Consider the following 22,836-nt stretch of genomic DNA (forward strand, 5'->3'; position numbering starts at 1 on the left):
AGATCACAAGATAACCCCAGGTGGAGGCAGACTGTCGACTGAAAGAAGGATGTCCACAGCACTGAGGCTTTTACCGGATCCAGGGGAGAGAGCCTGAGACCTTAACCAGGTGCAGAGAAGGAGGCAGATTTGATGGAGTGATTAAATGGGGACCTTTGAGAGAGCAGGGACTGGCAGTGGCTGAGGCCGAAGGCCAGGTACAAGACAGGGAGCACTGGTAGAGGGGCCAGCTGGGAGGAAGGGCAGGGAGCTCTGGATTTGTCAGCTTGTGCTGGTGGGACATCCAGGTGGGGAGGTGTGTTGGCAGACTTGGGGTTTGGCAAAGGGGTGAGGATCAGTGATATTTTTAAAAAGTGAGAACATGAAGTGTAGTTTTGATATTTAGAAGCCAAGGGAGTGGGGTTGGTTCGTCCCTGGCTTTCCATAGACATAGCTAAGTCGTATATCACAGCACACAATCTCTTTGAGTGATTGCTTTGTCCCATTAGAAATGTGACTTTCAATAGCAAAGTATTAATATGAACTAATCTTTGTTACTATTTCTTAAGATATACTACAAACCAGAGCAACATTTAAAGAAATATAAATACAAATCAGTTTTCTTATTTGTCTTTACTTGTAATAATACTAATCCTTTCTCGTTTTTTTTTTTTTTTCTTCATTTCTGTTTTTAAACTGAGCTTTGATTCTTTCTCTCATGGCTCTCCATGTCCCAGAAAGTCTTGGACTTATTCAAGCATCCTACCTTTACACGCGAGCATCCAGACACATACCCTTATCTGTGATTGCTTTCTGTTTGTAGCACAGAAGAGTGGAGGTCAACTTTCCCTACATACTAATCATTTCTCTGCTTCCTTTTCCTTCTCTTGACATGAGAGACAAATCACTTTCTGTTCCATATCACCTGGCCAAATCTGGAAAGCATAGAGATTACAGCAAGCCTCTCTGATCACCTTTTGACACCTGTGATTGATTTCTCAATATGAGGTGTCTCCTGGGTTTTATATCTTCTAATCCAGTCCCCTTCAATGAAATAATTATTTTTTGGCTCAAAACATTTAAATAAATTATTTAATGTTTTAAAAACCACGTTTAAGTAAAACACAGTGCAGTTTGAAAAGAGGTCATAGTTTCATCACAAATATGTCTAGTCAAAATTACCTAGACTTTAAAACACTTGAAAATGTTTTTTTCACCTATGACCATTTGTTTTGTGTTCCTATAATGTTAATGTGGCATCTGATACAACCTGATGTGTGTTTCCCATCATGCCTCCGGTGAGTGCCCCCCAAGCCTAAGTCACTTTGAGGCGCACACCGCCGCAGGGACAGGTGACAGGCCCTGGTTGCCCCCTAGTCTGTGTCTGAGCTCACGCTGCTCCGTCCCCTTATGGTAGCCTGATATTTTGTCATACTGAAGAGGCCGAGTCAGCCAGCCACCCTGGAACTAATCTGGTACGTTCAGCCCCCTTCACAATCATTTCTGTAGCAAAGGATGAGCTCAATCAGGTGGCAATTAGATTTGATTATTAAAGTGGTCAAGCTCCCTGTACCCATGACCCTGTGACATCTGTTCAATGACACAGCTTTGGGCAGTGCATGGATTTGCCTCCCAGCAGATTACTCAGGCCCAGTAGAACCTTTGTGTTCCACTGGGGCTTCCCAGCAGTCACTGGCACACACACTCACCTATTGTTTAAGACTGTGCTGCTCAGGGTTTTCAAAGGATTTCTGTGGTCGCTTGTTCCCACAGGTGTACCTTTTCAGAGCGTCATGCACACGTGATTGAGATTCTGATTTGTGTGTGTGTGTGTGTGTGTGTGTGTGTGTGTGTGTGTGTGTGTCATAGGTAGGGATGTGTTTAAACTTAAAGATTATGAGTGGTCATGAGCCTGACTTCAAGCCAGGGGATTGCCTGCGTTCCACTTCCAGAACCTCTTCATCGATAGCCTCGCTTTGCCGTTCGATGTGCGGCATGACTCGCAGGCGCTGCTAAGGAAAGGGCGGCAGAGGCTGGACGTGCTCTCGAGGTCTCACACCTCGACGTGAGGGTGAACGGTGCAATGTCATTGTTTTCCAAATGTTTAACTCAATCTGGAGCGTGATGCCATTCGGATGCCAGACTGTGCTAGTTTTTCTTGTTTTGTTCCTCAGTGTCTTGACCGGCCACGCCCGTCTGTTGCAGCAGAAATCAGCGACAGCTTAGTACTCACTACTACAAATCAAGATTTTCAGTTAGAGGAGATTTTACTGAAGCAAGGAGATGGATAATTTTTGTCCTGTTATCTTTTGTTCTTGTAAAAACCACCTACAACCTCTTGCCTGTGTGTTTGTTTTCAGGGCAACGTCGGCAGCTACCAGCGATTTCTGAATGCTTGCCTTGAGGGTAGTGATAAAAGCATGATGTTTGTTGGGCAGAAGAGTGCACCAGGGTTATTAATAGAACTTTAGCATTGGAAGGGTCTGGGGATTTCTTCTAATCTTGTAACAATCCTAAGCGTGTACCCGAGCTGCTGTTTGCCAAACCAGAGCTGCCCCTAATGTCTGAAGGAACCTCTCAGGCCTCCAAACCTCAATTTGGGTGATAGCACTCACTACCCTGACCCCGAATCCCAGAATCAGAGAAGGACTGTTGACACCTGAGAAATGCCTCCAAGTGAATAACAACCCATCCTTCTTGCCTTTGTGGGGGAGACACTTAGATGCACTGGCTTCAGTCTCAACCACATCCCTTGTAATTCTGGTCTCTGCCCACGGTTACCTTCCTTACTAATCCTCTAGGCCCTTGTAATCTGGCCGGTTTCATCACTATACTGAAACTGCTGTCTCCAAGGCCACCAAATCTAGTGACTTTCCTGCTAACTTCACTTCATACCTTGGTTTCCATCCATCACCTTCCTCAGTTCTCCTCCTACCTCTCAGGGGGTTGCTTCTCAGCCCACTTTGTGGCCTCTTCTCAGGCAAGTTCTGCCCTTGGCCCTGGTCCCTTCACTAATGACCTCAGCCATTTGCATAGATGCAACTATTCGTCTCTACTTACGGACCGATTCATCGAAAGTCCCAGTGTTAGCTTCTGATTCTTACTTCCAACTGCCATCATAGAATATCCCATCCTCCTGTGAACCTCACCAGTACCACCATCTGTTCATCTTCCTCCCAAACCATCCTCACCAGGATTCTGCTATATTTGCTTGTGCATCACCACCCTCCAGATCACCCTGACCCTTGTAGCGAGTCCCCTAACATCCTAACAGCTTGAAAGAGGCAAACCAGGAATGCATAGTGTGGTGGAAGATGAGAGGGGAGGGGAGGAAGGAAGGACAGATGCTGCCAGAGGTCAAGTAAGATAGGGCCAAAAGGGGTCAGATGGCTTCATCAGCAAGGAGACTACTGTCAAGAGAAGTCTCAGTGGAGTGGGTGGGGAGGTGGAGGAATGAGATGGCAGGGTGAGTGAGAGACCAGGAAGTGGAGAGACAGAGAATGAGGACGGACAACATGGGTAATTCTCTCAAGAAATTTGGCTTGGAAGAGGAGAAGCAAGTTAGAGGAGCAGCTGTAAGAAGAAAACATTTTCTTCCTTCTTCTTGTAATGACAGGACAGGCTTGAGCCCATTCAAATACTGGTGGGAAGGAGCCAGGAGAGAGAGAGAGAACAAGGATACAAGAGAGGGGTAAAAGAGGCAGGAGGGGATGGCTCCCAAGTGGAGAGATGCACTCCAAGCAGGAGGAGGGACACCTCACTCATTGTGATAAGGATAACAAGGAAGGAATGCAAGTGAGTTTGTTGGTTTGGTGGCAAGAAGTTGAGAGAATTCCCATCTGATGATTTCTATTTTCTCTCTGACTAAGGAGGCAAAGTGACCTCAGGAGCAAGAAGGTGTTAGAGGAGAGGTTTACACAGAGTGGCAGAAATTTGAGGAAGAGGGTTAAGGAAAGTATTCCTCAGTGGCTTTGACTATCCCGTCGAGGCTGGTGATGGCTACACCGTGGTGGCAACTGTGTGATGGTCTCAGTATTGTTCAGCAGCCTGGAATAAGTATAAGAAGGAGGACATTTGGATTCATTTAGCACTGGGGGTTTGCTGGGCAAGTGAAGAGAAGGGGGTGGAGTTGAGGAGAAGGTCTTCAGAAATGATGAGGTCAAGGAACTGAGAGGTCAGGATGCTGAGTGGGATACTGAAGAGACCCAGAAGGTGGCAGGAGGCTCAGTGAGTGGGGGCAGGTGGGCACTTGGCAGGGACAGTGAGGGGAGGAGCATGGGGCCAGAGGGTGTGGTTGTTAAAGCTGCCAAGGTTTTCATCAAAGGTGGAGGGACAAATGGGGAGGACAGTGTCTTCAGAGTTGACAGGTTCCACTAAGGGCAAGAAGATGGAGCGAATGTTCTGTGAAGAGGTGGAAGATATGGGAGAGTCTGTTAACCACAGAACCACTCCAGAGGGAACAGTGGAAAGGTTGGGAGGGAGGGGAGAGGTGAGGGAGAGGAAGCATAAAGTAGCAGAGAAGGGATGGAGAAGGTAAAGCAGTGCAGGGAAGTGCATTTTGGCACACGAGACATGGCGGGGTTAGCTGATCCCAACCCGGCCAAGAGAATTAGCCCGAGCTCTCTGGCTCGTACTCAGGTTTTGCCAGAGCCCACTGTGTCCTGCATTAAGGACATTTCAGAGAATACATGCATCTCAGGGGACTCTGGAAAGAGTCAGCTCGTATTACTGACAGTCTTCCTAATATTTTGCTTGTATCATGGGGCATTTCTCTTCCCACTTGTCAAATTTGTTCTGAAAACAAATACGGGTCTGTGATCGCTCACTGTCCTGTCATACAGATCCTTTTACAGAGCAGAGGTTCTCAGCCCTGCCTGCACAGTAGAATCACCTGGGGAGCTTTTAATACATGCTAATCCCTGGGGCCCCAGACCAACAACATCAGAACCTCTGGGGATAAGACCTCTAGACTCTTTACAGTTAATTTTAAAAGCTCCTTTGGTCATTTTAATGTGTGAGGAACCTGGGCCTTAGACCATTGCCACCCAGTATGTTGTCCACCAGCCAGCAGGAGCGGCCATCACCTGGGAGCTTGATAGAAATGCAGAACCTCAGGACCTACCCTCGACCTACCTACCAAATCAGAACTGGTGTTTTAGTAAGTGTTTCTTCCCCTGGTGATAAGTATGAACATTAAAGTTTGAGAAGCCCTGCCTTAAAACAGGAGTGAAGGGCTTCCCTGGTGGCGCAGTGGTTGAGAGTCTGCCTGTCGATGCAGGGGAGGCAGGTTCGTGCCCCGGTCCGGGAGGATCCCACATGCCGCGGAGCGGCTGGGCCCATGAGCCATGGCCGCTGAGCCTGCGCGTCCGGAGCCTGTGCTCCGCAACAGGAGAGGCCACAACAGTGAGAGGCCCGCGTACCGCAAAAAAAAACAAAAACAAAAACAGTAGTGAAGCCTGGTCCCACCTCTAGAGATTCTGATTTTATTGATCCGGGCTATGGCTTGGGAAGCGGGAGTTTTAAAGACTTTCCAGATATTTCTCATTTTCAGCCAAGTATAAGATTCCTGCCTTACAGCATCGAGCAAACCGTCAGGAAGGGTCCCTGGGGCATTTTTATTCAAGTGGGTGGATCATCCCCATCTTTGTTTAATGATTTCTGACCTTTTATTTAACTTACCAATGAACCACATTTGCCTCTCATTTAGGGAAAAAAACTGCCTGTCATAAAGTTATGGCAGGAACAGCATTTGTCCTCATCTTCCAAGATGCTAACGGGAGGCTTAGTAACTGATAAGACAGGAAATACTGAACAACCATAAGCCCATTACATAAGGACTGGTTCATTTATTAAAGAAAAAAAAAGCATTGCCTATAGGACCATCATTACAGAATACCAACCAACTCCTTGTAAAATTGAGAAGAGCAACCTTCTTGATTAGTTATTTCTTTTATCTCTTCCAAGACGTTGTTTGAATTGATACCAAAAGCCTTCTGTGGCTTTCTTCAAGCCGACTAATTGCACATGTCAAACAACAGTAATTTGTTTGCCAAAATGTTGGGTCAGGACTATTATAGGAATTAAGACATAACAAGTGTTATTTTAGACCTGAGTTTCCAAAGTATGATCCAAGATTTAAAGTGCGTTTCTTATATATATATATAAATTTTTAAAGTTTTTTATTGATTGCTGGGAAGATGTTTTATTTATTTATTTATTTGGTTGTGCTGGGTCTTAGTAGCATCAGGCAGGCTCCTTAGTTGTGGCTCGCCAGCTCCTTAGTTGTGGCAGGCGGGCTCCTTAGGTGTGGCATGTGAACTCTTAGTTGTGGCATGCATGTGGGATCTAGTTCCCTGGCCAGGGATCGAACCCAGGCCCCCTGCATTGGGAGTGCAGAGTCTTAACCACTGCACCACCAGGGAAGTCCCTAAAGTGTATTTCTTGAAAGAACAAGCTTGACAAGAATTCATTACGCTGTATGAGTCGGAAGGCAAAAAAATTTTTAAAGCACTTCAGTTAGCCCACATGTTACTCAGGTGTTTGAATAGTTAAACCACCCATTTTCATGTGGGTGGTTAAATCTCATAAAGAATAGGTTACTTTTGTTGAGGACTTTCCCCAACTTTTTGTTTCTCTCTTCTGAGTCAAACACATGAACATCTGAATCACTTTTCCACCACTGACGACTGAAGTTTGTTTTAAGAATTATTAAAATTAAATTAATGCCAAGACAGTAGTACCACTTTTCAGGCTTTTATAAAGAAAAATATATCAATAGTCTTTTAAAATTATATAGGCTTCAGAAAACAAGAGATTTTGATTCCATTAGACTTGATATCAGTCTACAAGAAAGATGGTCATTCATGTTTTAAATTCAATAAAGAGCAATTCAGTGGATTCACTACGGTCTGAATTCTGCAAGATCATGTTCTTCTTTTTAGGAGGCTAAAAAAAATATCAAGACTTGAAAAAAAAAAATGTATCTTCATGTTCTGAGGGGGAATGACCCATGGAACAGTTTCCTACCCTCCACTCTCAGGCCTCAAATTATTTATTTAACATTTTCCTTTCTTAATAGCTCAAGGTAATATGGATTCTAGATTTCATCTACTGACATGCCAAGAGTGCTTCCTAAACATTAAGAGGCTTATTGTTGAAGTCAGCTAGGCAACATCATGCATATTCCCCAGGAGGGAGAAGAGAGAAGATGGTCTCTCCTTAACCACACTAGAGTTTTTCAGAGCTCTCCACCAATGACTGAAGTCTTTGTCTCGGGTGTGTTACATAAGAAAGAACCCCTCTCATCCCTCCCCTGGCACCTATGGCGTTGTCCTGAGTGCCATATGGAGTGAGGTCAAATTTGCAATTTATTTGGAACTTAAAATATAGTAGAAAAATCCAGTTATTCAACTAGTACAGATGGACGGTCAAGACCAGGATTCATGCCTTGTGCATTATGACCTTGTAGTGATAGATTCATTGATCAGTGATGAATTTTAAAATATCATAAGATAGGGCCAATTTAATTCCAGGTACTCTACTTGGATACAGGGTGTCTGATACTCCACATGAATGCAAGCTTAACGTTGAGTGATGAAAATGACATTTTCATAGAGTCGCTTAGAAGGGAGAATTGGATTTTATTATTGTGGTCATATATACCTGACTACCAAACACACAACATGTTAACTACTAAAAAATGGGATCCCCAGTATTTAAAATGGAAGTCAACATAATCACACTGATCAGATCACCTCAAGTGACTCCACACGTAGAGTACGGATAGGCCTGGACCAGCAGTTGCTGGCACTCTTGGTTTTATGAAACTACGACCTTATAAGAATCACTTATAAAAGTCCTTCAATCAGCTACTCTGGTTGATTGACCAACTTTTCTTTTGAATTACTGCAAGGGTTCTTCTTGAGCACCCAAATTCTGTTTTGGTGAGGGCTCTGAGTAGACTTTATCAGATGCAAATACAACCAGATTATGTGCCTGCTTCAAATATTCAGTGGCTTCCCACCATCCACAGAGTCACCAGGTCCAAACTCTGACCCTGAAAAATCCTGCCTCTACCTTTGTTCTGGCTTCCCACTATCCACAGAGTCACCAGGTCCAAACTCTGACCCTGAAAAATCCTGCCTCTACCTTTGTTCTGGCTTCTCACCATCCACAGAGTCACCAGGTCCAAACTCTGACCCTGAAAAATCCTGCCTCTACCTTTGTTCTGGCTTCCCACCATCCACAGAGTCACCAGGTCCAAACTCTGACCCTGAAAAATCCTGCCTCTACCTTTGTTCTAACCTCATCTGCCATCGTTTCCTCACCTTTAGCCTAGACCTGCATGCCTTTGCACGTGCTCTTCCTCTAACTGGAATCGTCCCATCTGGAAAACTCCTACGTATCCTTTCAAGACTCATCTTCAACTTCATCTTCTCAATTCAGCCTTCCCTGACTTGTCTTCCCGAGTGGTCCACGTTGTTCTCACCTCTTTACTCATAACGACGTCGTGTTGTATGTCTACGTTCCCTCTAGACTGGGCTCCTTGAATGCAGGGCTCATGGGTGGCCTCTTCATCATTGTGGGCATCTCACCTAGAGCAGTACCTGGTACATGGTGGCCACTCCTAAGAGGTTTAACAAATGAATGAATGAATGAATGAAGGAGTGCCTCCCCAAGTGTCTAATTTAATAATGAGGGAGGGGCTTGAGAATGGAGAGAACTTGACTTTCTCACTAAGCAGGCTAGGGTCCTATTCTTGCTCTCTAATTCCAAGGGATATTAACTCACCGCCTGCCATTACGCCTTGTAACTTCCCCTCTTCTTTCCACTCCCATTCAAACCTGATAAAATATTATCACTTATGTGGTGGTTTGTGCAGTAAAGTTCTCAGAGTTCACAAATCTAGGAGTAGTAGGGGCACACAGGTTCCAAAATCTATTCATGATTATGAGTAAAGGGCCTCATGGTTTCCAGTATTAACATGGAGGCCAAAATATAATATATAGGTCACAGATAAATTTTCCTAAGATTTTGAAGTCCATGTTGAAGTTTAAGGTATACTTTTTAAACATCAAATGCTGCTTTACAAGGTAAACTTCTCTTATTGAATTGAATGGCACGATTTGCAAATACTAAGTTAAAAGAAAGCCCACAATATACAGAACCATGTATTGTCTTAAAATAACTGTATTATGCACATTAAAACACGGAGCTTTCCTTTCCAGTGTGATTGCTTTGTTTGATCAAACTGAAAGTCGGGCTTTCTATGTTGGCATTATGCCTTATTTCCTTAGACTAAATGAAATTGTTCCATAATAGCAAAAAGACGCTGATAATGGTTTGATTCAAGTTTTAATTGGAATGCTGGTCTCAGAATATTTGACCATTTCAGTCTTATTCCTAGATACTGGATCTTCAGAGACTATAGGCTAGCACTGGGTTACAACCCTTAGGAGACCTGAGTGGTTGAAATCCCAGGAGAATTTTAAACCAAGACCTTGTCTGAGGCAGAGAGGGTGCTGCTTTCCTGCTGTCAGCTGGCAAGGCGTATTTAGCTCATTGAAACAAAACACTGAAAGAAATCTCCCCCCTGAGGCCTGATCTCAACTCCTCTTGGGTGGGCACGCATCTGGAGGTGGACAAGCAACTAACATGACCCCCTTCTTGTTTCTAGAGTGGACTGCACCAAGGCATCAAAATCATTTCTTTCTCTTTTTTTAAGGCTTCCTCACGGCAATGAGACAGGAAGTGACCCGCGCCCACAAAGGCTGGGCCCTGGACTCCGTGACCATTCACAACGAAGTTCTGCGGCAGACCAAGGAGGAGATCATGTCACCCCCTGCGGTAGGTGCCAATGGGCAACAGCAGGAACAGTTCTGGAGCTGGGGCTCAAAGTTCAAGTTCTGCTGAACACTGACCTATAAGTGTCTCCGTTAAGTCCTTTGCCTTTGCAGCGAGGGTTTCCTCGGTTGTGACCTGGAGACCTCCATGCCAACACTTCCAGCATTTGCCAGAGTGGGAATGAATGACAAGCACTGGGAACTCCCCAGACTGCATTTCTTTGTAATTACGAGTTACACTTGTGTCTGCTGAAAAGGATTTTCCACCCGTCTCCATCCACTTCTGTGGGGTACTCACAGAATTGGCAAGAGCTGCAGGACGCTGTGTGGAAGGACACCTGGGTGGGGGAAGGGCAGACGCTCTAAGATAAGCAGACACCCCTGGGAGCCACTGCTTGGACACTTACCTGCCCTTTGAACTCGGGCTAGTTCTTTAACTCTTTTGAGCCTCAACTTCTTCATCTGTAAAATGAGGATGATGATTCAACCTCAATAAAGATAGCTGGGAGACTTCAGTGGGATCATTTAGGCTTGGTTCCAGACCCCACATAGATATTCAATAAATCTTAGTTCCTTCTTCCCTTTCTCTGATCCTTATTCTCTCGGTTGTCAATCAGGGGGCTGGACCAGATGATTTCCAAGTTCTGGCCCTTTTTGCCACTTTATAACAAGGATCACCATTCTTCCAGTTTCCAATAACATGGTCCTTATTTTTGTCTGAGATCCCACCAGAAGAAGCACCTTTAACCTCCATATTTCCACCAACAATCTCTAGATTCAAGGAAACATAGGATTTTTCAACTATGCCTTCAAAATTCTTCCAGCTTTTTCAGGTATTTGTTACAGCAGCATCCTGTTTCCTGGTACCAAGATCTGTATCAGTTTCCTAAGGCTGTTGTAACAAAGTAGCACAAACTGGGTGACTTAAAACAACAGGAATTTATTTTCTCAGAGTTCAGGAGGCCAGAAGTCCAAAATCAGGGCATTGGCAAGGTTGGTTTCTTCTGAAGGCTCTGAGGGAGAATCTGCTCCATGGCCCTCACCTAGCTTCTGGTGGCTGCTGGCAAACCTTGGTGCTCCTTGACTTTGTAGCTGCATCACTCCAACCCCTGCTTACCTCATCACGTGGCCTCCTTCCCTGTGTGTATCTCTGTGTATCTTCTCCTCTTCTTATAAGAACTCCAGTCATATACTCGTCCACTATGACCTTAACTAATTACATCTGCAAAGGTTCTATTTCCAAATAGTCACATGCTGAGCTTCTAGGTGGACATGAGTTTTTGCAAGAGACTATTCCATCCAAACACCTTCTAACTACGACTTTGTAAAGTTCTTAGAGTGAAAGGAGCCTAAAAGGATACAGTTTACTATTGGATGATGCCTAAGTGGTTGTATTTTCATGTGGCAATTGTCACCTACTGACTTAATGATGGTATCATATGTCCTGATTTTCTGGGATTGCCCATGGTTTTACTGTCAAATCATGTACTCCAGGGTTTGGTTCAAAAAGTATGGTTCTTATACTGTTAGCCCACATGAGGGATTCCAGAAAACATTTTGCAGCTAATCTCCCTCTCTTTTATTATAATCTACGTTTACTTCCCCTTACCCTACCCTCACTGGAAATGGAAACCTGGTCACCATCTTCTACATAAGTATATCTTATGATCTTACGTGATTATTGGAGTCTCCACCGTGATTCCCTTTAGACTTTTTTCTTCCTGAGTACATGTTCTATGGCTCCCCGCTGCCTACAGAATAAAGTTCACGCTCTTCAGTCTGGCATCTACACTCTTCCACAGTTAAGCCCTAACTTATTTTTCATAACCATTGAACCTGCTGCTAAATATTATAAAATGCTTGGGCTTTGCTGCTCATCCTGCCTTCCTTTGCAGTATTGCTCCTCCCTGGGATGCCCACCCTTTCTCCTCTATCTTTCCAAACGCAGCCCACCCTTCAAGGCCATCTCCTCCACAAGGGTCCCCGAGCATTCCAGCCCTTACTGACCTTTCACCTCAAGTCACTGCACTTAGCCTCAGTCAGTGCTATTCATCAGGCAGCCCCTCTAACAAGCGTGTGCTGGTATTCAAGTCATGTCTTCTACATTTTGTTCTGTGTGTGTGTGTGTGTGTGTGTGTGTGTGTGTGTGTGTCTTGTCTCCTGATTAAATGAGGCCCTTGAGGGCAGGTCCTACTGTGTGAATGACAGAGACACAAGGATGAGGTCAGCCACTCTTGGACCAATTCTCACCGCCCTCACCGCCCTCCCCCTACACCCATCACACCTGCTCTCCCTCTACCATACCCAGCCTCTGAGGGTGCTCGAACCCCTGCTGGCCAGACCTGGCTGCTCGTCAGATCTGGCTGCTCGTCTCACTAGATCCGACAACCGAGATGAAATTAGAGCCACGTATTGGCTTGGCCAGCGTAGGCTGAGATCCCGAGTGGCATCCAGCTCTGAGTCCTGTTCTGTGCTCCCACCACCCCTGTCAGACACTTTCATCGCCCTGCAGAGGCGATTTGGTGCTGCTGGCTAAGTTCGCAGTCCCAGGCAGGCCACCCCCAGGCTCAAATCTCCAGTAATAGGAACATTTCAACAGCACTAATAGCCTCAAGCTATGCCACAGGGGAACACTGGGCTCAGTATTTCACTGGAATGCGTCCAGTGGTGTTTTCTTCTTCTGGTAGTGTTTTAAGATTGGTGTACATTTTCTTTCCAAACTGACAACCTTTTTTACAGTATTGGATGCCCATCTCACAGCACCTAATTTTTAAAAAAAATTCCTGTTACCTTACGCTTGGTTCTTCCAGGAAGGTGTGTATATTTATGGGCTGTACTTGGATGGAGCAGCCTGGGACAGACGGAACGGGAAGCTCACGGAATCCACCCCCAAGGTGCTCTTCACGCAGCTGCCCGTGCTGCACATCTTCGCCATTAATTCCACAGCGCCCAAGGACCCCAAGCTGTATGTGTGTCCTATTTACAAGAAACCGAGGCGAACTGACTTGACCTTCATCACCGTGGTGTATTTGCGAACAGTCATATCCCCAGATCACTGGATCTTGAGAGGTGTGGCCCTTTTGTGTGACATCAAGTAAGTCCATTTCCGCTTGATGAGGGCAGAGGAGCCACGTGGGTGGCCAGTGCTATTGAGAGACTTGGTGAGGCATATCTTTTCTCCCTGATAATTGCTTGATTACTCTTTCTAAATTAAAAAGTTGATATCCTACAATCGCTTGTGTGTATGTGTTTTCCCTCATATCGATATTTATTTATTTATTATTATTTTTTATTGGAGTATAATTGCTTTACAATGTTGTGTTCGTTTCTGCTGTACAACGCACTGAATCAGCTATACCTATACCTATATCCCCTCCCTTTTGGACCTCCCTCCCACCCACCCACCCCCCATCCCACCCATCTAGGTCATCACAGAGAACCGAGCTGAGCTCCCTGTGCTTTGTAGCAGATTCCCACTAGCTATCTATTTTACACACAGTAGTTAGTGTATATACATCAATCCTAATCTCCCAGTTCATCCCACCCCTCCTTCCCCCTCTGTGTCCCCCTATCCATTCTCTTCGTCTGCGTCTCTATCCCTGCCCTGCAAATAGGTTCATCTGTACCATTTTTCTAGATTCCACATATATGCATTGATATATGATATTTGTTTTTCTCTTTCTGACTTACTTCATTCTGTATGACAGACTCTAGGTCCATCCACATGTCTACAAATGACCCAGTTTTGTTCCTGTTTATGGCTGAGTAACATTCCATTGTACATATGTACCACATCTTCTTTATCCATTCATCTGTCAATGGACATTTAGCCTCATATCAATATTTAAAAAGACAACTCTAAAGTAAGGTTTTTTATTCCAGGCAATCATATTCCATTATAATTATTATTTTTTTTTAGATAAAATCCTATCTTCATGTTAGAACACTTCGGAATGTTTGAATTTTAAAAAACTATAAGTATTAATTTGTTGCATCCGAAAAAGAGTCTAGCAGATGAAATCGTCTCTCTCAAATAAAACCCACTTTTCCCTTGAGTAAAATGGACCCACGTGTGAGTTTATGCTAATGTGTTAGCCTTTGCTCGTTTGAGTTTGGTCTTCTCTCTGTGTTTCTGAAATGGAAACTGGAGGGGTCCAGTCAGTACCCCCTTAAGAGTTATAGCTGGTGGTGTGAAGTATTTGAAACAGAAAATCCACTGGGATGGCTGCTCTTGCAATTTATTATAATTTTATTTAATATTATCTTTTTAAGTGCTTTTGAGCCCCAGAGAACCCTGAGTCTCCAGCTCTCCCCTCCCAACCTCAACTCCGCAGGAGATAAGGAAGCACACATTTCTAGCAGCGAATGGAGAAAGAAAAACAAACTCCATCAAACGAAATTAGGTTACATGCTGAATCCCTTAAAAAGGAAAGTCTTTAAAAAGTGAAGCCATTTCTTACTCTGTAGCTAGTCTGAAACTCGATATGAACCTTTATTTCCTGCTGAAGGAAATTGTCAATTTAACAAAACAGATGGGGTCTCATATTGAATGTTCATGCAGCTTCTGGGTACTGAAGAACTGTCTCTACTGGTTTTCCCATCCAGAATCCTCTTGCCTGTCCCCAGCTAAATCCATAAGCTTCGTTCCCTCTGTCTGTTCTGAAGGAAGGGGGTGTTTCATGTGGCCTTGCTCCCCTCTCATCCTTGTGTCACCCTGATCAGAGATGGCCAAGCAATAGCCCAGAGACATGTCCAGGGAAGAACCCAGAAGAAATTCCACCATAATCTAGTGTATTTTCAAACAGTGGAAAATATATTATAGGATGCAAATTGTAGCCGTGGCCTCTGGTCTGCTCCTGATACTGATTCATGTCAAAGCCATAGAACCCTCCAGGGCAGTTTAAAAAAATCAAGTAAACGAGGAATTCCCTGGTGGCCCAGTGGTTAGGACTCGGTGCTTTCACTGCGGTGGCCCAGGTTCAGTCCCTGGTTGGGAAACTAAGATACCGCAAGCCGCTCTGTGCAGCCAAAAAAAAAAAAAAAAAAAAAAAGGAAAAAGAAAATCAAGTAACTGAGGCCCTGGCCCAAGTGTTTTGACACTTCCCCCAGCCTGTAGTCACACTAAAGGAAAAGATGGCATCCTCTGGAAAGAATGTCCTGAACGGAAGCTAGAATCTGGAAGCAACTGCCTGTCTGGGTGAGCAGAGCGGAAGTAAAACACATTATAGCAAACCAAGCTACAGGTTCCCAAATAAAACATATTTTATTCATATTCCTATCCAGTTGCCAAAATTATTGAAGGCACATTGCATAGTCTAAATCCCTGGATGTCGTGGTAGGTTTTCAGAGAATAACAATCAGGTTTGATGTTTTCTAATGACTTGAACGTCCTATGGAAAATTTGGGAAAGAGACGGGAAGGATGTGAATCTAGCAAAGATGATGGATCAGACTGTTTAAGGCTACGCACATCGCATTTCCTGGGAACTCTCCGCGGTTGCTGATTATTTTGTTGTGTGTCAACACAGAGGCGAGAGAGATGAATACTGAATCTTCCTCAGGGATGGGCACCTGGCTTCCAAGCGGTGCCTCAGAAAATGGTCTTCCTCACGGTGGGTACCTCTCCGCCCTCCCTAGTTCTGCAGAGCTGGCTGGGGTCCAGATCTATTTGCTTTCTCCAGGCTTGCTTAATGGTTTCCTTAGATGTTTTGAGCCATTGAACTTGCATAAGCACATAACCATTTTCTCAGAAAAATTGTTAACTCTTTTACTAATTACATAATTTGCCACACTTGAGTGAGGGAGACCTGGTGAGCATAAAGGAGCAAAGGATCAGGGACTAAGTGGTTAAACCGGCTGAAGCTGGGAGAGGAAAAAAAAGTAATTTTTGATTCTCCTTGGAGTCAGTCCACATATTCTCATTTTGGTCTCGGCAAAATGAGCAATGAGATTTATAACTTTGTTGATTTAAAATGTTATTTTAGTTTGGATTTTGCATAAAAATAAGACCAAAAAAGAAGTGTCTCAAGATACGTCTTGTGAAAGGGACCAGTCTTGAGGGTGATGTTGCATGAACAAGTCCCACTCTCTTCTGTCAAAGAGACCCCAGGTGAATAGGGGACTCACCTGTACTGTGGGTGTGACTCAGGGCCATGGGTGAAGTACAAAGGAATCGTTAAACTCAGGGATGAGGGATGAACTTGAAGACAAGTTAGCCTTTCAGTTGGGTCTTTGTCTTTCCATAGATGGTACCAAGATGGTACCAAGACAGTAGATGGATATATTCTAAGGAAGGGAACAGTGTGAGGGGATAAAACAGTATAAAGATGGGAAACTACATGGAACGTCCAGAGACAGAGACCAGACCGTGTAAAGTCCTCCTCAAGAGCCTTCAAAAAATTTCCATCTCCTGGAATGTATACTCCAAATACCAAAGCCCTCCATGAGCTAGCCTAAAATAAAATTTCTGCCTGTCACCCACCCCATCACTCAACTTGCTCAATTGCCTTTAGGACTATTTGATGTTGCCTGAACATCACACATATTTTCATCCTTATGTTGTTCCCTTATCAAGAAATACTTTCCCATACAGAACAACCGGAACTTTCATATACTGCTAGAGGAAATGTAAGATGGTGCAACCGTTTTGGAAAACAGTTGGACAGTTTCTTAAAAGTTGAACACATGACCCAGGCATTCCACTCCTAGACATTTACCCAAGAGAAATAATAGCATTGTGCCTACAAACACTTACCCATGAACGTTCATAGAAACTTTATTTGTTAATAGCCAACAACTGGAAACAACTCAAATGTCTATCCACAGCTGTATGGATAAACTATGTACACCCATTCTATAGAATACTGCTCATCAGTAACACAGAACAAACTGTTGATGAACAAACATGGATGAACGTAGACAAATCTCAAAATAATTATGCTGAGTGAAAAAAGCCAGACAAAACAAGAGTGCATAGTGTATAGTTCCATTTTCATACAAAACTCTGGAGAATGCAGACCGATCTATAGTGACAACAGATCTGTGGTTGCCTGGGGGAGTGGAGCAAAGGCAGGAGAAAGAGATTGCAGAGCAGCAGGAGGACACTTTGGGGGGTGAGAGATGTGTTCATTCTCTTGATGGTGGTGATGATTTCACATGCGTCAGAATGTGCCAAACTGTACAATTTGAACGTGTGTAGTTTATTGTACACACGTTATACCTCAATAAAGCTGTGAATAAAAGTTCTCCCTGCACCACTTGATCCTTTCTTCATCCTCCGTGAGGACTTCGTGACCCCTCTCCACTCCCCTCAATTATACCTCAATAAAGCTGTGAATAAAAGTTCTCCCTGCACCACTTGATCCTTTCTTCATCCTCCGTGAGGACTTCGTGACCCCTCTCCACTCCCCCAGGTACGATTTATTGCTGCTTCTGCACTTTGATTGTAACTGAATTTAGGGATTTTCACCCTGGGAATGAATAACATGTGTCTCTGGCTCCTCATTCTATAGCAAGCAGAGTCTGGCTTTTGGCACCCCAGCAAGTGTTGACTGAATGCAAGAAGGAATGAACAGCGAGTGACCCCATTTGGTAAGTGTAGGCAAATGATGGGAAAGGAGGGCATGTCGAGGGAGGGGGGCATGTTGGGAATACGATGGAACGACAGTGGGAAACCACTGATGGTTCTGGACTGATACAGGAACGGATGTGGGGAGGCTGTTGCTCTACACCCAACAAGATGAAGTGAGCATTGAACAAGAGAGACCATTAGAATGGAAGTAAAACAAGTTCATGTGAAAGATGGTATGGAGGCCAAATTGGGGCATTCAGAAACTAAGTTGATGAAATGAATAGTAAGCAGGGATGGTTGAAATATACAGCAGTTTAAACCTAAAAGTCCATTGACAGATGAATGGATAAAGAAGATGTGGTACATATATACAATGGAATATTACTCAGTCATAAAAAAGAATGAAATGATGCCATTTTCAGCTACATGGATGGACCTAGACATGACCATACTAAGTGAAGTAAGTCAGAAAGAGAAAGACAAATACCATACGATATCACTTATATGTGGAATCGAAAATACGACACAAGTGAACCTATCTACGAAGCAGAAACAGACTCACAGACATAGAGAACAGACTTGTGATTGCCAGTGGGGAGGGGGGCAGGGGAGGGTTGGAGTGGGAGTTTGGGATTATCAGATGCAAACTCTTACGTACAGACTGGATAAACAACAAGGTCCTAGTGTATAGCACAGGGAACTATATTCAATATCCTGTAATAAACCATAATGGAAAAAAAAAAGAAAGACATAGCAGGTTATAGCCTGGAGAGTCTAGTTGGATGTTTCTTCTGTCATTACAATTTGGGGAAAAGAGCTGTTTTCCTAGCCAAGTCCTTACGAATAACTGCCAGGGTCTCTGCAGAAAGACTCAAAGATCTGTGTGCTCATCGTTGCTTACGATGAGGTCTGTGACTTAATAACACCGTGTTACTGTGTCCCAGGCGCTGGTCTGAGCATTTGACATGCATTAACTTATGTAACCTTTATATCAACCCTATGAGCTCTGATATTATCATCTCCATTTCACAGATGAGGAAACTGAGGCCCAGAGAAGCTAAGTAATTTGCCCAGGTTCTCCCAGCTAGTAAGTGACAGAGCTGGGGATTTGAATCCAGGCTGGATGGTTCCAGTCTATGCTCTGATGAACTTTGCAAGGCAGTATTGGATTTTTTTTGTTTTTTTGAAGCCAGAGTCTAATGGCATAAACCTCTAAAATTCATCATTGTGCATAGAAAATAGGACATCTATGTTTCTCTGACTTGTTAATTTGAGCAGCTTTCATTGTCTGGCTGGAAAGGATAACATGCACAGGAGAGAGACTATTAGGCAAATAACAGCAGTTGTATGGTGTGCAAACAACGGTACATTTAAAATTCAGGAATTTTGAAGGCAATTAGCAGGTTCATTTAACATGCTCTTTGTGGGCTTTCTTGAACATTCTAGACCAGCAGATGCATTGTCAACAGGAAGGAGCTGGAGGAATTAGCTCTAGATTCCAAGTGATAAGACTCGAGGTCCGGTCCTGGGACACAGGCCCCCTGTAGGGCAGCTTCCTTGTCCACATGCAAAAGAAGAAACAGTAAGACATTATTTTATTTTATTTTTATTGAAGTATAGAAATAGATGATTTACAATGTTGTGTTAATTTCTGCTGTACAGCAAAGTGATTCAGATATGTGTGTGTGTACACACACACACACGCACATACACATTCTTCTTTATATTTGTTTCCATTATGGTTTATCCCAGTACATTGAGTATAGATAGTTCCCTATGCTATATAGTAGCATATCCATCCAGGATATAGGATGTTTATCCATCCTATATGTAATAGTTTGCATCTACTAACTCCATACTCCCAGTCCATCCCTCCCCCATTCCCCTCTTCCTTGGCAACCACAAGTCTGATCTTTATGTCTGTGAGTCCATTTCTGCTTCGTAGATAGGTTCATTTATGTCATATTTTAGATTCCATATATAAGTGATATCATATGGTATTTGTCTTTCTCTTACTGTCTTACTTCACTTAGTATGATAATCTCTAGTTGCATCCATGTTGCTGCAAAAGGCATTATTTCATTCTTTTTTATGGCCGAGTAGTATTTCTGTACATATATAAGTACCACATCTTCTTTATCCATTCATCTGTCGATGGACATTTAGGTTGTTTCCATGTCCTGGCTATCGTAAATAGTGCTGCAATGAACATAGAGGTGCATGTATCCTTTTTTTTTTTTTTATTTTTTTTATTTTTGTCTGTGTTGGGTCTTCGTTTCTGTGTGAGGGCTCTCTCTAGTTGTGGCAAGCGGGGGCCACTCTTCATCACGGAGCGCGGCCTCTCACTATCGCGGCCTCTCTTGTTGAGGAGCACAGGCTCCAGACACGCAGGCTCAGTAGTTGTGGCTCACGGGCTTAGTTGCTCTGCGGCATATGGGATCTTCCCAGACCAGGGCTCGAACCCGTGTCCCCTGCATTAGCAGGCAGATTCTCAACGACTGCGCCACCAGGGAAGCCCGCATGTATCCTTTTGAATTAGAGTGTTGTCTACATATATGCGCAGGAGTGGGATTGCTGGATCATATGATAATTCTGTTTTTAGTTTTCTGAGGAACCTCCATACTATTCTCCATAGTGGCTGCACCAACTTACCTTCCCACCAACAGTGTAGGAGGGTTCCCTCTTCTCCACACCCTCTCCAGCATTTGTTATTTGTAAACTTTTTAATGATGGCCATTCAGACTATTGTGGGTTAGTTTTGATTTGCATTTCTCTAAGAGTTAGCGATGTTGAGCATAAGATGTTATTTTAAAGAACACAGTTCAGCAAAGTGTAAAAGAGAGCAAAAGTATGAAAAATAACTCACTATCCTAAATGAAAAAAATTAGGGAACTACGGAGATCCTTTCCATTTTAGCCAAAAAGCCACTCACAGTTAAAGTAACTCAGTGACTTAATCTTAGGTGCTTAATGGAATCCCTAACGTTTTTAAAGGTTTTAAAAAATGATCCTGCTTTAGACATAAAAAGATGTCACAGGACAGCATTCTGGGAAAAGTTAGGACCTGTAGCATACGTCCCAAAACATGCCTCATATTGAATGGAGAAGGAATCCACCAAGGGTTATCCAGGGCTGTATAGACATTGGCTTATGAGCCTTTTCTACATTTGATAAAAAAAATGTGTCCATCCATTAGAAACACTAAACATTTTGCTCCTTCCCTGTCTTAGGTCAGGTTCTCTGGAAACAGACTCTGAGCTAGAGATCTGAGTGCACGTTTCCTGGGAAGAGCTCCTGGGGACAGCATCTGTCAGGGAGGGAAGGAGGCAGGATTGGGCAGAGGGAGAAACTGGGCTGCGATGCGGTCACAGCAAAGGCCCAAGCCACCCCACGGGGACTGTGGAGCAGGGATGGCCCTGCAGGCAGCCCCACAGGAGCCAGGCGGGTCAAGGGGACTGGGAAGATTAAGTATCTGCAGCCTACGCGCCTGGCAGCTGGGGGAGGAGAGCCTGGGACTTGAGCGGGACCTGGGAGGCGTGGGGTATCCATGGACTACCTTTCTTCCTCCACACTCTTGTTTTTCTCCTCTCATCCTCTTTCTTCACCTCCTTTGATTAGAAAACAAATCATGAACATGTTTTCTCTGGCTTCCTCTTTATGTTCTCCTCTGAGGACCTTAACAACTTCAGTGAGAGTATTTCTGACATCTGCATGCCAACTCCACACCCCTGAAATGAAGGGAGCTTTCCGAGTGTCTGGAGGGGTGAGAAGGAGACCTGAGTGGGTGTGATTCCCGTCCCTTCTGAGTGGCTGGGGAAGAGGGGCGTCCCTGCCTGAGGGAGCCCCCAGGGCTGAGTGGAGCCACCGGACAGATATTGAAAAACCCTCAAAACACAAAAAACAACTGAAATCTGAAAGCATCAATTCTTCATGACTATTTTGCTCCCAGCCTTAAATTTCTAAGAATGTTTTTCTTTTTTGGCTGTGTTGGGTCTTCGTTGTTGCACGTGGGCTTTCTCTAGTTGTGGCGAGCGGGGGATACTCTTTGTCGCAGTGCACGGACTTCTCATTGCAGTGGGTTCTTTTGTTTCGGGGCACGGGCTCTAGGGGCGCAGGCTTCAGTAGTTGCAGCATGCAGGCTCAGTAGTTGTGGCTCACGGGCTCTAGAGCACAGTCTCAGTAGTTGTGGCACACGGGCTAGGTTGCTCCGCGGCATGTGGGATCTTCCTGGACCAGGGCTCAAACCCGTGTCCCTTGCATTGGCAGATAGATTCTTAACCACTGCGCCACCAGGGAAGTCCCTCTAAGAATTTTTGAAAGAGAGAACTGTATTCAGTCTTAGAAAAAAATGACTTTTGTACCTTAAGCACATGGATAAAAGTCCACTCCATTGCTTCTATCTTCTGGCATCTGGCTTTGACTGCAAAAAGGAACTGTATCCTTTGAATGCTCAAGTCCGGATTTACAACAATATTCTGAGATGAATATAAACACTTTGGAGTCATGCTCAAGAATGAAAATGTTTTTCGTCTACCCTGAATCAATACCAGCTCCTTAGAAGCTGTTGGTTTATAGCAGATTCTCCCAACCTGTTCCTTTCCCCCCAAAAGGAGCCAGGGAACAGTGGGACTCATACTGCTTCATCCCCTGGTGCTTGTATAACCACCCTTGCTGGGAGTGTGGGATGTGGCAGGCTGACAGGGTTACAGTTGTTTCTTTATAAACAGTTTTAATTGAACAGGTGTCCTCAGGGAGCAGGGAAATTCCTCTTCACTTCACAAGTGTCGTGCTGGCAGCTCCCTGCCTTTCCCGACAGAAGCTGCCTCTCCTCTCATTTTCACTCAGGCTGGGGCTGATTAATTAAAGCACCTCCTCTCCATTTCCAGGCAAAATCCTCATTTGACGCAGTGCAGAATATTCGATGCTTAAGCCTCTAATTTCCTGGCACCTTCACAGCCTCTTCAAGATGGTGTTTATGAAAGGGGGGCTCTCTTCCCATCTCCCAACTGACAGATTCACAGGTGTTTCTGTCACTGAGACCCCAGCCCCCCACAGTCCCCATCAGGGACTTCAGCCCGGGTCTGAGGGGTCAGGATATCCGTCTGTCATTTGCGGTTTCCACATATTCCTTCCTGATTATGCAAATCCTCCCTCTTTCTATTTGTTCCTCTCCTATTGTCCCCGCAAAGGACATCCAGTGTCCATCATGATGAGAACCTGAATGAGAGGTGGCCAGACAAATAGAAAATACTCCTATTAGTCCTTCTCTCCCTCCCTCTTTTTCTCTTTCTCTCTCTCCCACTTTATCTCCAGAGCTAAGAACCAACTGTTAGGCATTTAGCTAGACCACGTCAGAAGCTTTGCCTGTTATGTGTCACCCCCTCTCTTGGGGAAAGCAGTCACTTTTAGTTTTTTTCCATGTTTATGGAATTTTTTTAGAGGATAGA

General features: G+C 44.3%; 1 protein-coding gene across 1 annotated transcript in view; it reads left to right on the top strand.

Annotated features, from left to right (window-relative positions):
• The window catches only part of DNAH8 (dynein axonemal heavy chain 8), a 330,122-nt gene extending 317,028 nt beyond the window's left edge, over window positions 1-13,094 (top strand). Inside the window, exons 92-93 of the mRNA XM_027127141.1 lie at window positions 9,704-9,825; window positions 12,632-13,094. Coding sequence (XP_026982942.1) covers window positions 9,704-9,825; window positions 12,632-12,919 — 410 coding nt within the window. The 3' untranslated portion in view covers window positions 12,920-13,094. The remainder of the gene's footprint in view (window positions 1-9,703; window positions 9,826-12,631) is intronic.
• The last annotated feature ends 9,742 nt before the right edge of the window (window positions 13,095-22,836 follow it).

The sequence above is a fragment of the Aethalodelphis obliquidens genome, unplaced genomic scaffold, assembly GCF_003676395.1.
Source record: "Aethalodelphis obliquidens isolate GAN/ISIS:26980383/991018 unplaced genomic scaffold, ASM367639v1 scaffold31, whole genome shotgun sequence".
NCBI classification, from domain to species: domain Eukaryota; kingdom Metazoa; phylum Chordata; class Mammalia; order Artiodactyla; family Delphinidae; genus Aethalodelphis; species Aethalodelphis obliquidens.